Source organism: Diospyros lotus, unplaced genomic scaffold (assembly GCF_014633365.1).
Source record: "Diospyros lotus cultivar Yz01 unplaced genomic scaffold, ASM1463336v1 superscaf2, whole genome shotgun sequence".
NCBI lineage: Eukaryota > Viridiplantae > Streptophyta > Magnoliopsida > Ericales > Ebenaceae > Diospyros > Diospyros lotus.
Window position 1 is genome coordinate 123958 of NW_026267105.1, and position 17549 is coordinate 141506.

The window sequence follows — 17549 nt, forward strand, 5'->3', positions numbered from 1 at the left end:
AGTTGTAATTTGAAGAGTATATTGGATCTAAGCACATACTAGCACAGCTGGCGGATATCATATTATCCATCTAGTATTTAAGTGCTCCCGTACTCTCAACTACAATTTTGGTTTATATTAAATTTGTTTTCTCATATATATACGTGCATAAGTTTTGCATTAAAGTTTTTAAAAGGTGTCAATTCACCCCCCCTCTTGACTAAGTTAGAACTCAACAAGTGGTATCAGAGCAAGGTTCCTAAGAGAGTGATTAATCATCACTAGGTGTATCCATGGCATCGAGTTCACGTTTTTATGAAAATGAGGGTCGTTCTTTATCTAGGGCACCATTCTTTGATGGCACCGATTATGCATATTGGAAAACAATGATGGAAGATTTTTTAACTGCATATAGTCTTGATTTGTGGGAAATAGTTAGAGATGGTCCATATGTCCCTAAGGAAAAGGTAAAGAGAGGAGAAGTAGAAGAGATAGTAGAAAAGAGTAGAGATAAGTACACGGATGAAGATAAGAGATTAATTGCTTTAAATGCTAAGGCTAAGAGTGCATTTCATTGTGCTTTAAGTAGATCCGAATTTAATTATGTACAGTGTTGTAAATCTGCTTATGAAATTTGGAAGAAGTTAGAGTTAAAATATGAAGGTACTAGTCAAGTTAGAGAAACAAAAATAAACATGTACATACATGATTTTGAATTGTTTTCTATGAAACCTAATGAATCTATCTCTGAAATGTATACTCGCTTGACTGATATTCTTAACTCTCTTGAGTCTCTTGGTAAATCATTTTCAGATTTTGAAAAGGTACAAAAGGTTCTAAGATCTTTACCGGAGGCATGGGATCCAAAGGTGACAGCCATTCAAGAGGCCAAGGATACTAAGAAGTTGTCACTAGATGAACTAATGGGTTCACTAATGACACATGAGCTTACTCTCAAAAACAGGTATAAAAACAAAGAAGATTCTTTAAAATCTAAATCAATTGCTTTACCTGTTGCACAGGAATCCAATGGAGAGGAGGATTCAGAAGAGGAGATTGCCATGTTGGCTAGGAGGCTTCGAAACTTTATGAAAAAGAATAAGAGGAGTTTCAGCAAGACTAAGCCTGTAGAAGCCTCAAATGAAAAGAAAGTGGAGGTTACTTGCTACAAGTGTGGTAAGATTGGACACTACAAGTCCGAATGTCCCAAATCAAAGAAGGGTAGATCCAAAGGAAGAAGAAAGGAAGAGAAGAAAGATAGAAAAGCATTCAAAGCAACTTGGGATGATTCTAGTGAATCTGAATCATCTTCGAGCGATGAAGAAGAAGAAAAGGCCAACTTTTGTTTGATGGCCAAAGGAGAAAAGAACTCATCTTCCACAGATGAGGAGGTAAACACTTCCGAAATGGATGCGTTATTAGAAGAGTTTGATTTTCTGTTTAAAAAACATAAATCGGCTATTAGAGAAATCAAGGAGCTTAAGAGAGAAAATGGTAGATTAGAAAAGAAAGAGGAAGAGTACATGGAAGAAATAGATGAGTTAAACTCTAAAATTAGGAAAATGGAAGAAAATAAACCAAATGAAGTGTGTGCATTAAAAGATACTATAAATGAATTGCATGACACTATTGATAGTCTTAGGGAGCATGAATGCATTGTATGTGATCATTCTGAGTTACTAAATGAAATAACATGTTTAAAAGAAAAGAATGAGCACTTGGAAAAATCATTTTTAAAATTCTCTTTGAGTTCCAGTAAATTGGATTCTTTGCTTGCATCTCAAAAACCATATTTTGAAAAAGCTGGTCTTGGTTTTGACCCTAGTAAACTAAAAGAGAAAATCCAAAAAACTGGTTCTTCCACTCATCTTACTCATTCTAGGTGTGTGCATCATGCTAGAATCATTAAAGGAGCAAAATATCTCCCTAGAGCTAAATATGCAAAACTAGCTAGAACTAGAAATAATAAAGTTGTTAAAACTAGGAGTTTTTGGATTCCTAAGGGTTTAAATGATCAAAAAGCTAAGGAACATATATTTGATACATATGGCTATGATTTCATGTTCTCTAACCCCCAAGGACCCAAAGTTTGGGTACCTAAGGTTCCTTGATTTGCTTAATAGGTGTGCTTGAAGGCCAAAGGTACTTCAAGCCAATGGTTCTTGGACAGCGGATGTTCAAGGCACATGACTGGAGATGCCACCTTATTTTCGTCTCTTAAAGCTAAAAAGCATGGAGGTAATGTTACTTTTGGTGATGGCTCAAAAGGGAAAATTGTAGGTATTGGAAATGTGGGTAATCCTTCTAAACTCATGTTTGAAGATGTCTTATTTGTGAGTGGCTTATCCTACAACTTGCTTAGCATAAGTCAATTAATTGACAAAGGCTACATGGTTGCATTTGAAGGTAATGAGTGCTTGATTAAAGATTCTTTAAATAAGATTGTTTTAAAAGGCATTAGAGAAGGAAACATTTATGTGCTAAATCTGAATTCTTTATGTGTTAATGATGCTACTTGTCTTATGGTGAATGATAACTCTATGGATCTATGGCATAGAAGATTAGGTCATATTAGCACATCTACTCTTTCTAAACTAATAAAGAAAAATCTGATTAGAGGAGTGCCTAAATTGAATTTGAATGACCTACATATGTGTGATGCATGCATTAGAGGAAAACAAGTTAGAGAGTCATTTAAATCAAAACAAGATGTTACCACAACTAGGCCATTAGAATTACTTCATTTAGATTTGTTTGGTCCTAGTAGGGTTAAAAGTTTAGGTGGTAAATCATATGCATTTGTGATTGTGGATGACTTTTCTCGTTTTACTTGGTGCTTGTTTATTTCTCATAAAAGTGAGGCATTACATGTTTTTGATAGTCAAATTCGAAAACTACAAAATCAACGAAATGCATGTGTAATTAAGATTAGGAGTGATCATGGTGGTGAGTTTGATAACTTTGGTTTTGGTGAGTTATGTGATAAATATGGTATTTCTCATAATTTTTCTGCACCTAGGTCTCCACAACAAAATGGAGTAGTTGAAAGAAAAAATAGGTCATTACAAGAAATTGGTAGAACTATATTAATTGAAAGTGGTTTACCTAAGTCATTTTGGGCTGAAGCAATTAATCATGCAAGTTATGTGTTAAATAGGTTGTCTATTAGAAAAGGGCTAAATAAGACACCATATGAACTTTGGCATGGTAAGACACCTAAAGTAGATTATCTTAGACCATTTGGGTGTAAATGTTACATTTTGAACACTAAATATAATTTGGATAAGTTTGATGCTAAATCTGATGTAGGTTCTTTGGTTGGTTTTTCTTCTACTAGTAGAGCATATAGAGTTTATAACTCTAGGACAAAAACAATAGAAGAGTCCATTCATGTAAAATTTGATGAATCACTAGCTAAGGGATCTAATATTGAAGAAGATGAAGATGTAGTTTTTGAACCACAAATAGAGTCTAGTTTAAAGGAATCTACACCTAATAACATGGATTCATATATAGAAGCAGATAAATTGGAAAATGAGACTCACTTAGAATCGCAAGAAAATAATGAATTGATAGGTCCTTTGCATGATCAAAATTGGTATCAAATTAAAAATAAGCACCGACATCCTAAAGAATTAATAATAGGTGACATTTCTCATGGAGTTAGAACTAGATCATCTCATGGTGTGCATCCTTTTAGTTCTCTTGCTTTGATTTGTGAAATTGAGCCTAAGTGTATTAATGATGCTCTAAAAGCACCCGATTGGGTAATAGCAATGCAAGAAGAGTTAAATGAGTTTGAAAGAAACGAAGTGTGGAGTTTAGTTCCTAAACCTGAAAATCATTCTATTATTGGTACAAAATGGGTTTTCAAAAACAAAATGGATGAAAATGGAAAAGTGGTTAGGAATAAGGCTAGATTAGTGGCACAAGGATATAGTCAAGAAGAAGGAGTAGATTATGATGAGTCGTTTGCACCGGTAGCTAGAATAGAAGCTATTAGGTTGTTAATGGCATTTGCATGCTTTAAAGGTTTTAAATTGTTTCAAATGGATGTTAAGAGTGCATTTTTAAATGGCTTTATTCAAGAAGATGTTTATGTGAAGCAACCCCCTGGTTTTGAAAATCAAAAGTTCCCAAATCATGTTTACAAGCTTTTTAAATCTCTTTATGGCTTAAAACAAGCTCCTAGAGCGTGGTATGATCGTTTATCAAAGTTCTTGCTTCAAAATGATTTTAATCGTGGGAAAATTGATAGTACTTTGTTTGTGAAGCATAAAAATAATGATTTGCTTATTGTACAAGTGTATGTGGATGATATTATTTTTGGATCAACTAATGATTCTTTGTGTAAAGATTTTGCTGATTGTATGAGTGGTGAATTCCAAATGAGCATGATGGGTGAACTAACGTTCTTTTTAGGTTTGCAAATAAAACAAAGTGAGAATGGCATTCACATTAGTCAAGCTAAATATACTAAAGATTTGCTATTTAGATTTGGCATGGATTTAGCTAAACCTTGTATTACCCCCATGGCTGCAAATACAAAGCTTGATAGTGACATAAATGGTAATGAAGTAGACCAAAAGCTATATAGATCTATGATTGGCTCACTGTTATATCTTACTGCATCTAGACCCGATATTATGCATGCTGTGTGTTTGTGTGCTAGATTTCAATCTAATCCTAGACAATCACACTTAATTGCGGTAAAACGGATTTTTAGATACTTAAAAGATACCTCTACTCTTGGTCTTTGGTATGATAAGAGTTCTTTATTTGATTTGTATGCTTATAGTGACTCGGATTATGCTGGTTGTAGATTGGATAGAAAAAGTACTACGGGCACTTGTCAATTTCTAGGAAATAAGCTCATTTCATGGTTTTCTAAGAAACAATCAAGTGTAGCACTCTCCACTACTGAAGCTGAGTATATGGCCATAAGTAGTTGCACTTCACAATTGCTTTGGATTAAACAACAATTAGAGGATTTTGGTTTAGAGTTCAAGAATATTTCCATTTATTGTGATAACACAAGTGCTATCCACTTATCTAAGAATCCGGTGTATCATAGCAAAGCTAAACACATAGAAGTTAGACATCATTTTATTAGAGAGCATGTGTTACGAGGTGATATTGTGATTAAATATGTGGATACCAAGAATCAACTTGCTGATATTTTTACTAAGCCTCTTTCAAATGAAAATTTTCTTTTTCTTCGAAACTCACTTGGTATGATTCCTATTCCCTAATTGTATTTTTTTTTCTTTCTCATGTATTTTTTTGATAGATTACAAAAAAGGGGGAGAGAAAATATGTAGCTAAATGGTGTTTTTAAAAGGATAAGAGGGAGACTAAATTAAGGGGGAGAGAGCAAGTTAAGGGGGAGCCTAAATTAAGGGGGAGCAAGAGCAAGATTAAGGGAAAATCATATTTTTGTTAAATCATTTAAGTATAGCTTCTTTCACGTTTTTGCAATCATCAAAAAGGGGGAGATTGTTGAGTGTAGATTTTGATGATTGATAATTGGCATGTGTGAATGTGAATTTATATTTTATGTTCTAACAAAGCATGAAGCCTTCATAAGGCTTACAAAGCTATTCTTTAGTGATTTCATGACACAGGTTATATATAGAAACTTCTTATACTTATATAGAGATTTCATTATATATGGAAACAAGTTTTTAGAGAGCTTTCTAGAAATTTGAGTATTTGAGCTATGAATGGAAAGTTCTTCTTAGAATGGAAAGTCTAGAAGATATATTGAATCCTTGTTCATATATGGGAAGTTCAAAAGATATATATGGAAGTTTTTGAGGAGATTGGAGTAGTCCACTATATGGAGTTGCCATATATGTAACTTGGCGACATGGCATTGTTAATGTGGCATTTTGATGACATGGCAGCCACATGGAGCACACTCATCAAGGTTACATCTTCTCGTTGGTCTAAATATGGTAAGAGAATCATGGAGTAAATTTAAAGGTTCTTAGAAGCTTCTTTTCTTAGTTAAATATGGAAGAATTTTTGAATTGCATTCAAATGGAGAAGCTAAAGATTCAGCATTATTGTTCATCATTAATAGAGGAAATTAAGGTTTGAAAGTTAAACCTTGATTGATATTACTTTCCTTTATTGTTGATTCTATCTCATTAAAAGGATCCTCTACTCAAATCATGGAATCAATTATCCTACTCATTATGACTAATTGATATCTTCATTATGGGAGAATATTCTAAGGATATCTTGCATATATTCAGCTACACAAATTGATTCTCTTCTTGTTGTCAACATTTTTAGTATGGAAACTTGATCAATTAAGGGCTTTTGAAGTTATGATTGATATCTTCATTGTTGGACAAATTTGCTTCATTATTTGAGAATATTTGGATGGATTTTCCACCATTTGGAGGTTTAAATTCAAATTTCAAATTAGCTATACTTGTTATGGAAGCTAAGGGGCCAATTGCACAATCAAAGGTGATTGAAGATTCAACTAGAAGTCAGAATTGATTAGTTCTTATTTATGGTCGATTTTGCAAGAATTATGAAGGATTTTGTTGATATTTTAATCCTTAAAGTCAACCATGCATTATTGGAATTGATTTGCTCATTCAAGGCTGATTGGAGATCAACAAAAGTCAAAGATCTTGATGATCAATCAAGTTAGCTGATTATAGAAGGAAAATCAAGAATTCAAATGAAGGGCTGAGATTGGCTTGAAGACTTGACACATGGAGGGCTGAGATTGATCAAGGAAAGCCTTCTCTAGCACTATATAAAAGGGTCTCTTGAAGGCTTTGGAATAACTTTTGGAAGCCCTATCATTTTCTACATCATTAGCCAAGATTCTCATTCTCTCCAAGTCTTTCTTTTCCTCTATCTTCTTGAGAGAAAACTAAGGGAGTTCTCTACACTTCATTGTATTATTTTTGAGAGAACCCTATTTTTCAATCTCTACTATCTTGTAAAGAGCGTACAAAATCCAAACTAGTGAGTGTGAGACTCCAGAAATAGTTTGGTGGTGGTGAAGCCAAGTGAAGGCTTTGGTGGTTGTAAGAAAATTTTCATATAGTGGATTTGATTGAAAATCCTAAGGAAGGGAATCCTTAGGTAGTGGATGTAAGCCATAAGGGCCGAACCACTATAAATCGCTGTGTCCTTCTTCTCTTCACTCTTTACTTATTCTTGCTTGATTATACTTATTTGTTTTTGTTTTTGTGTGGCCAAATCCTAAGGCCTACATTCTTGTTGGCTATTATATTCTGATTTGCTTTAATTGATCATTCTTTGTACTCATTTAATATTCCATTTGGTTTATTTAAAGTCTTGTTATTGTGTGCATTCAAATCACATGTTTTTCACCAAGTTGTAATTTGAAGAGTATATTGGATCTAAGCACATACTAGCACAGCTGGCGGATATCATATTATCCATCTAGTATTTAAGTGCTCCCGTACTCTCAACTACAATTTTGGTTTATATTAAATTTGTTTTCTCATATATATACGTGCATAAGTTTTGCATTAAAGTTTTTAAAAGGTGTCAATTCACCCCCCCTCTTGACTAAGTTAGAACTCAACAAGTATAACACTTCAAACTAGAAAGAAACGACTTTATTACAATCAACGATATCTCAAAGCATACTGATTAGGTTACGACGATTCCAAATCTAGGTGAAAGACGACATTCTGATACACTAACTACACTCAACAAAGTCCAAATTCAAATTTCGGGATGTTTTCGAAAATTGAGTTTAAGCCATGGATCCGTAGTAGAACACATCAAACAAGAAGGAAACAACTTTCTTACAATTAACGATATCCCGAAGTACACTAATTTGATTATGTGGATTACAAATCTAAGTGAAAGACGACATTTTGACACACAAAATATCTACAGTAGAACGCTTCAAACAAGAAAAAACTACTTTATTACCATCAACGATATCTTGATACATTAATTACACTCAAGAACCTCCAAATTCTGATTTCGAGATGTTTTCGAAACTTGAGTTTAAGCCATGGATCCATAGTAAAATTCTTTAAACAAGAAAGAAACAACTTTGTTACAATTAACTATATCTAGAAATACACTAATTTTCTTATGATGATTCCAAGTCTAGGTGAAAGACGACATTTTGATACATTAAAATACACTCAAGAACCTCCAATTTCTGATGTCGGGATGTTTTCGAAACATGAGTTTAAGCCATGAATCCATAGTAAAACAGTTTAAACAAGAAAGAAACAACTGCATTACAATCAACGATATCTCACAGCATACTAATTTGCTTTTGGCGATTCCAAATCTACGTGAAACATCATATTTTGATACACTCAAGAAACTCCAAATTCTGGTTTCGGGATGTTTTCGAAACTTGAGTTTAAGCCATGGATTCACAGTAGAACACTTCAAACAAGAAAGAAATAACTTTATCACAATCAACGATATCTCAAAGCTTACTAAGTTGCTTATCACGATTCCAAATCTAGGCGAAAGACAACATTCTGATACATTAAATACACTCAGGAACCTCCAAATTCTGATTTTGGGATGTTTTTCGAAACTTAAGTTTAAGCCATGAATCCATAGTAAAACCGTTTAAACAAGAACGAAACAACTTCATTACAATCAATGATATCTCAAAGCATATAAATTTGCTTTTGGCGATTCCAAATCTATGTGAAAGATGACATTTTGATACACTAAATACACTCAAGAAACTCCAAATTCTGATTTCAGGATCTTTTCGAAACTTGTGTTTAAGCCATGGATCCACAGTATAACACTTCAAACTAGAAAGAAACGACTTTATTACAATCAACGATATCTCAAAGCATACTGATTAGGTTACGACGATTCCAAATCTAGGTGAAAGACGACATTCTGATACACTAACTACGCTCGGCAAAGTCCAAATTCAAATTTCGGGATGTTTTCGAAAATTGAGTTTAAGCCATGGATCCGTAGTAGAACACTTCAAACAAGAAGGAAACAACTTTCTTACAATTAACGATATCCCGAAGTACACTAATTTCATTATGTGGATTACAAATCTAGGTGAAAGACGACATTTTGACACACAAAATATCCACAGTAGAACACTTCAAACAAGAAAAAACTACTTTATTACAATCAACGATATCTCAAAGCATACTAAGTTGCTTGTGACGATTCCAAATCTAGGTGAAAGACGACATTCTGATACACTAACTACACTCAACAAAGTCCAAATTCAAATTTCGGGATGTTTTCAAAAATTGAGTTTAATCCATGGATCCGTAGTAGAACACTTCAAACAAGAAGAAACAACTTTGTTACAATCAACGATATCTCAGAGCACACTGAGTTGCTTATGACGATTCCAAATCTAGGTGAAAGACGACATTTTGACACACAAAATATCTACAGTAGAACACTTCAAACAAGAAAAAAAACTACTTTATTACCATCAACGATATCTTGATACATTAATTACACTCAAGAACCTCCAAATTCTGATTTCGAGATGTTTTCGAAACTTGAGTTTAAGCCATGGATCCATAGTAAAATTCTTTAAACAAGAAAGAAACAACTTTATTACAGTCAGCGATATCTCAAAGCATTAAATACACTTAAGTGCACTAAGAAACAAGAAAGAAACAACTTTGTTACAATTAACTATATCTAGAAATACACTAATTTTCTCATGATGATTCCAAGTCTAGGTGATTGACCACATTTTGATACACTTAAATGCACTCAAGAAACTCCAAATTCTAATTTCGGGATGTTTTCAAAACATGAGTTCAAGCCATGGATCCACAGTAGAACACTTAAAACAAGAAAGAAACAACTTTGTTACAATCAACTATATCTCGAAGTACACTAATTTTCTTATGATGATTTGAAGTCTAGGTGAATGACGACATTTTGATACAATCAAGAAACTCCAAATTCTGATTTCGGGATGTTTTCGAAACTTGAGTTTAAGCCATGACGATATCTCAGAGCATACTGAGTTGCTAATGGCGATTCCAAATCTAGGTGAAAGACGATATTTTAATACCTTAAATACACTCAAGAACCTCCAAATTCTGATTTCGGGATGTTTTCGAAACTTGTGTTTAAGCCATGGATCCAGAGCAGAACACTTCAAACTAGAAAGAAACAACTTCATTACAATCAACGATATCTCACAGCACACTAATTTGCTTTTTGGCGATTCCAAATCTAGGTGAATGACGACATTTTGATACACTAAATACACTCAAGAAACTCCAAATTCTGATTCCAGGATGTTTTCGAAACTTTAGTTTAAGCCATGGATCCACCGTAGAACACTTCAAACGAGAAAAAACAACTTTATTGCAATCAACGATATCTCAAAGCGTACTAAGTTGCTTATGACGATTCCAAATCTAGGTGAAAGGCGACATTTTGATAGATTAAATACACTCAAGAACCTCCAAATTCTGATTTCGGGATGTTTTCAAAACTTAAGTTTAAGCCATGAATCCATAGTAAAACACTTTAAACAGGAAAGAAACAACTTTATTACTGACATCTCAAAGCATACTAATTTGCTTATGGCGATTCCAAATCTTGGTGAAAGATGACATTTTGATACACTAAACACACTCCCGAAAGTCCAAATTCTAATTACGAGATGTATTCGAGACTTGAGTTTAAGCCTTGGATCCATTGTAGAACACCTTAAACAAGAAAAAAACAACTTTGTTACAATCGACGATATCTCGATGTATACTAATTTTCTTATCACGATTCCAAATCTAGGTGAAATACGACATTTTGATACACTAAATATGGTTAAGAAAGTCCAAATTCTTATTTTGGGTCGTTTTTGAAACTTGAGTTTTAACCATGGGTCCACAGTATAACGCTATAAACAAGAAAGAGACAACTTTGTTACAATAACTGATATCTCGATGTATACTAATTTGTTTATAACGATATCAATTTTTGATACACTAAAAACAGTCCAGAAAGTCCAAATTCCGATTTCGGGATATTTTGAAACTTCAGTTTTAGCCATGGGTCCACAATAGAACACTTTAAACAAGAAAGAGACAACTTTGTTACAATCAACGGTATCTCGAAGTATACTGATTTAGTTATCACGATATCTAGTTGAAAGATGACATTTTGACACACTTAAGAAACTCCAAATTCTGATTTCAGGATCTTTTCGAAACTTGAGTTTAAGCCATGGATCCACAGTAGAACACTTCAAACAAGAAAAAAAAACAACTTTATTACAATCAATGATATCTCAAAGCATACTAATTTCCTTATGACGATTCCAAATATAGGTACATTTGGATACGCTAAATACACTCAACAAAGTCTAAAATCTGATTTTGGGATGTTGTCGAAACATGAGTTTAAGCCATGGATCCATAGAAGAACACCTTAAAAATGAAAGAAAACAACTTTGTTATAGTCCACGATATCACGAAGTACACTAATTTGCTTATGACGATTCCAAGTCTAGGTGAATTACTACATTTTGATACACTAAATACACTCAAGAAACTCCAAATTCTGATTTCGGGATGTTTTCGAACCTTGAGTTTAACCCATGGCTCCATAGTAGAACACTTCAAACAAGAAAGAAACAACTTTATTACAATCAACGATATCTCAAAGCATACAATCAAGAAACTCCAAATTCTGATTTCGGGATCTTTTCGAAACTTGAGTTTAAGCCATGGATGAAACAACTTTATTACAATCAACAATATCTCAAAGTAGACTAATTTGCTTATGTGGATTCCAAATCTATGTGAAAGACGATATTTTGAGACATAAAATATACTCAAGACACTCCAAATTCTAATTTCGGGATGTTTTCGAAACTTGAGTTTAAGCCATGGATCCATAGTAAAACCGTTTAAACAAGAAAGAAACAACTTCATTACAATCAATGATATCTCAAAGCATATAAATTTGCTTTTGGCGATTCCAAATCTATGTGAAAGATGACATTTTGATACACTAAATACACTCAAGAAACTCCAAATTCTGATTTCAGGATCTTTTCGAAACTTGTGTTTAAGCCATGGATCCACAGTATTGTTGAGTGTAGATTTTGATGATTGATAATTGGCATGTGTGAATGTGAATTTATATTTTATGTTCTAACAAAGCATGAAGCCTTCATAAGGCTTACAAAGCTATTCTTTAGTGATTTCATGACACAGGTTATATATAGAAACTTCTTATACTTATATAGAGATTTCATTATATATGGAAACAAGTTTTTAGAGAGCTTTCTAGAAATTTGAGTATTTGAGCTATGAATGGAAAGTTCTTCTTAGAATGGAAAGTCTAGAAGATATATTGAATCCTTGTTCATATATGGGAAGTTCAAAAGATATATATGGAAGTTTTTGAGGAGATTGGAGTAGTCCACTATATGGAGTTGCCATATATGTAACTTGGCGACATGGCATTGTTAATGTGGCATTTTGATGACATGGCAGCCACATGGAGCACACTCATCAAGGTTACATCTTCTCGTTGGTCTAAATATGGTAAGAGAATCATGGAGTAAATTTAAAGGTTCTTAGAAGCTTCTTTTCTTAGTTAAATATGGAAGAATTTTTGAATTGCATTCAAATGGAGAAGCTAAAGATTCAGCATTATTGTTCATCATTAATAGAGGAAATTAAGGTTTGAAAGTTAAACCTTGATTGATATTACTTTCCTTTATTGTTGATTCTATCTCATTAAAAGGATCCTCTACTCAAATCATGGAATCAATTATCCTACTCATTATGACTAATTGATATCTTCATTATGGGAGAATATTCTAAGGATATCTTGCATATATTCAGCTACACAAATTGATTCTCTTCTTGTTGTCAACATTTTTAGTATGGAAACTTGATCAATTAAGGGCTTTTGAAGTTATGATTGATATCTTCATTGTTGGACAAATTTGCTTCATTATTTGAGAATATTTGGATGGATTTTCCACCATTTGGAGGTTTAAATTCAAATTTCAAATTAGCTATACTTGTTATGGAAGCTAAGGGGCCAATTGCACAATCAAAGGTGATTGAAGATTCAACTAGAAGTCAGAATTGATTAGTTCTTATTTATGGTCGATTTTGCAAGAATTATGAAGGATTTTGTTGATATTTTAATCCTTAAAGTCAACCATGCATTATTGGAATTGATTTGCTCATTCAAGGCTGATTGGAGATCAACAAAAGTCAAAGATCTTGATGATCAATCAAGTTAGCTGATTATAGAAGGAAAATCAAGAATTCAAATGAAGGGCTGAGATTGGCTTGAAGACTTGACACATGGAGGGCTGAGATTGATCAAGGAAAGCCTTCTCTAGCACTATATAAAAGGGTCTCTTGAAGGCTTTGGAATAACTTTTGGAAGCCCTATCATTTTCTACATCATTAGCCAAGATTCTCATTCTCTCCAAGTCTTTCTTTTCCTCTATCTTCTTGAGAGAAAACTAAGGGAGTTCTCTACACTTCATTGTATTATTTTTGAGAGAACCCTATTTTTCAATCTCTACTATCTTGTAAAGAGCGTACAAAATCCAAACTAGTGAGTGTGAGACTCCAGAAATAGTTTGGTGGTGGTGAAGCCAAGTGAAGGCTTTGGTGGTTGTAAGAAAATTTTCATATAGTGGATTTGATTGAAAATCCTAAGGAAGGGAATCCTTAGGTAGTGGATGTAAGCCATAAGGGCCGAACCACTATAAATCGCTGTGTCCTTCTTCTCTTCACTCTTTACTTATTCTTGCTTGATTATACTTATTTGTTTTTGTTTTTGTGTGGCCAAATCCTAAGGCCTACATTCTTGTTGGCTATTATATTCTGATTTGCTTTAATTGATCATTCTTTGTACTCATTTAATATTCCATTTGGTTTATTTAAAGTCTTGTTATTGTGTGCATTCAAATCACATGTTTTTCACCAAGTTGTAATTTGAAGAGTATATTGGATCTAAGCACATACTAGCACAGCTGGCGGATATCATATTATCCATCTAGTATTTAAGTGCTCCCGTACTCTCAACTACAATTTTGGTTTATATTAAATTTGTTTTCTCATATATATACGTGCATAAGTTTTGCATTAAAGTTTTTAAAAGGTGTCAATTCACCCCCCCTCTTGACTAAGTTAGAACTCAACAAGTGGTATCAGAGCAAGGTTCCTAAGAGAGTGATTAATCATCACTAGGTGTATCCATGGCATCGAGTTCACGTTTTTATGAAAATGAGGGTCGTTCTTTATCTAGGGCACCATTCTTTGATGGCACCGATTATGCATATTGGAAAACAATGATGGAAGATTTTTTAACTGCATATAGTCTTGATTTGTGGGAAATAGTTAGAGATGGTCCATATGTCCCTAAGGAAAAGGTAAAGAGAGGAGAAGTAGAAGAGATAGTAGAAAAGAGTAGAGATAAGTACACGGATGAAGATAAGAGATTAATTGCTTTAAATGCTAAGGCTAAGAGTGCATTTCATTGTGCTTTAAGTAGATCCGAATTTAATTATGTACAGTGTTGTAAATCTGCTTATGAAATTTGGAAGAAGTTAGAGTTAAAATATGAAGGTACTAGTCAAGTTAGAGAAACAAAAATAAACATGTACATACATGATTTTGAATTGTTTTCTATGAAACCTAATGAATCTATCTCTGAAATGTATACTCGCTTGACTGATATTCTTAACTCTCTTGAGTCTCTTGGTAAATCATTTTCAGATTTTGAAAAGGTACAAAAGGTTCTAAGATCTTTACCGGAGGCATGGGATCCAAAGGTGACAGCCATTCAAGAGGCCAAGGATACTAAGAAGTTGTCACTAGATGAACTAATGGGTTCACTAATGACACATGAGCTTACTCTCAAAAACAGGTATAAAAACAAAGAAGATTCTTTAAAATCTAAATCAATTGCTTTACCTGTTGCACAGGAATCCAATGGAGAGGAGGATTCAGAAGAGGAGATTGCCATGTTGGCTAGGAGGCTTCGAAACTTTATGAAAAAGAATAAGAGGAGTTTCAGCAAGACTAAGCCTGTAGAAGCCTCAAATGAAAAGAAAGTGGAGGTTACTTGCTACAAGTGTGGTAAGATTGGACACTACAAGTCCGAATGTCCCAAATCAAAGAAGGGTAGATCCAAAGGAAGAAGAAAGGAAGAGAAGAAAGATAGAAAAGCATTCAAAGCAACTTGGGATGATTCTAGTGAATCTGAATCATCTTCGAGCGATGAAGAAGAAGAAAAGGCCAACTTTTGTTTGATGGCCAAAGGAGAAAAGAACTCATCTTCCACAGATGAGGAGGTAAACACTTCCGAAATGGATGCGTTATTAGAAGAGTTTGATTTTCTGTTTAAAAAACATAAATCGGCTATTAGAGAAATCAAGGAGCTTAAGAGAGAAAATGGTAGATTAGAAAAGAAAGAGGAAGAGTACATGGAAGAAATAGATGAGTTAAACTCTAAAATTAGGAAAATGGAAGAAAATAAACCAAATGAAGTGTGTGCATTAAAAGATACTATAAATGAATTGCATGACACTATTGATAGTCTTAGGGAGCATGAATGCATTGTATGTGATCATTCTGAGTTACTAAATGAAATAACATGTTTAAAAGAAAAGAATGAGCACTTGGAAAAATCATTTTTAAAATTCTCTTTGAGTTCCAGTAAATTGGATTCTTTGCTTGCATCTCAAAAACCATATTTTGAAAAAGCTGGTCTTGGTTTTGACCCTAGTAAACTAAAAGAGAAAATCCAAAAAACTGGTTCTTCCACTCATCTTACTCATTCTAGGTGTGTGCATCATGCTAGAATCATTAAAGGAGCAAAATATCTCCCTAGAGCTAAATATGCAAAACTAGCTAGAACTAGAAATAATAAAGTTGTTAAAACTAGGAGTTTTTGGATTCCTAAGGGTTTAAATGATCAAAAAGCTAAGGAACATATATTTGATACATATGGCTATGATTTCATGTTCTCTAACCCCCAAGGACCCAAAGTTTGGGTACCTAAGGTTCCTTGATTTGCTTAATAGGTGTGCTTGAAGGCCAAAGGTACTTCAAGCCAATGGTTCTTGGACAGCGGATGTTCAAGGCACATGACTGGAGATGCCACCTTATTTTCGTCTCTTAAAGCTAAAAAGCATGGAGGTAATGTTACTTTTGGTGATGGCTCAAAAGGGAAAATTGTAGGTATTGGAAATGTGGGTAATCCTTCTAAACTCATGTTTGAAGATGTCTTATTTGTGAGTGGCTTATCCTACAACTTGCTTAGCATAAGTCAATTAATTGACAAAGGCTACATGGTTGCATTTGAAGGTAATGAGTGCTTGATTAAAGATTCTTTAAATAAGATTGTTTTAAAAGGCATTAGAGAAGGAAACATTTATGTGCTAAATCTGAATTCTTTATGTGTTAATGATGCTACTTGTCTTATGGTGAATGATAACTCTATGGATCTATGGCATAGAAGATTAGGTCATATTAGCACATCTACTCTTTCTAAACTAATAAAGAAAAATCTGATTAGAGGAGTGCCTAAATTGAATTTGAATGACCTACATATGTGTGATGCATGCATTAGAGGAAAACAAGTTAGAGAGTCATTTAAATCAAAACAAGATGTTACCACAACTAGGCCATTAGAATTACTTCATTTAGATTTGTTTGGTCCTAGTAGGGTTAAAAGTTTAGGTGGTAAATCATATGCATTTGTGATTGTGGATGACTTTTCTCGTTTTACTTGGTGCTTGTTTATTTCTCATAAAAGTGAGGCATTACATGTTTTTGATAGTCAAATTCGAAAACTACAAAATCAACGAAATGCATGTGTAATTAAGATTAGGAGTGATCATGGTGGTGAGTTTGATAACTTTGGTTTTGGTGAGTTATGTGATAAATATGGTATTTCTCATAATTTTTCTGCACCTAGGTCTCCACAACAAAATGGAGTAGTTGAAAGAAAAAATAGGTCATTACAAGAAATTGGTAGAACTATATTAATTGAAAGTGGTTTACCTAAGTCATTTTGGGCTGAAGCAATTAATCATGCAAGTTATGTGTTAAATAGGTTGTCTATTAGAAAAGGGCTAAATAAGACACCATATGAACTTTGGCATGGTAAGACACCTAAAGTAGATTATCTTAGACCATTTGGGTGTAAATGTTACATTTTGAACACTAAATATAATTTGGATAAGTTTGATGCTAAATCTGATGTAGGTTCTTTGGTTGGTTTTTCTTCTACTAGTAGAGCATATAGAGTTTATAACTCTAGGACAAAAACAATAGAAGAGTCCATTCATGTAAAATTTGATGAATCACTAGCTAAGGGATCTAATATTGAAGAAGATGAAGATGTAGTTTTTGAACCACAAATAGAGTCTAGTTTAAAGGAATCTACACCTAATAACATGGATTCATATATAGAAGCAGATAAATTGGAAAATGAGACTCACTTAGAATCGCAAGAAAATAATGAATTGATAGGTCCTTTGCATGATCAAAATTGGTATCAAATTAAAAATAAGCACCGACATCCTAAAGAATTAATAA

General features: G+C 33.5%; 1 protein-coding gene across 1 annotated transcript; it reads left to right on the plus strand.

Moving 5' to 3' along the window:
- The first annotated feature begins 272 nt into the window (after nt 1-272).
- LOC127793295 (uncharacterized) lies at nt 273-16472 on the plus strand. Its single transcript, XM_052324145.1, has 6 exons — nt 273-642; nt 793-1136; nt 2103-2385; nt 14721-15064; nt 16031-16313; nt 16465-16472. Exons 1-6 carry the CDS (start codon nt 273-275, stop codon nt 16470-16472), a joined length of 1632 nt encoding a protein of 543 aa, XP_052180105.1.
- Nucleotides 16473-17549: the final 1077 nt, after the last annotated feature.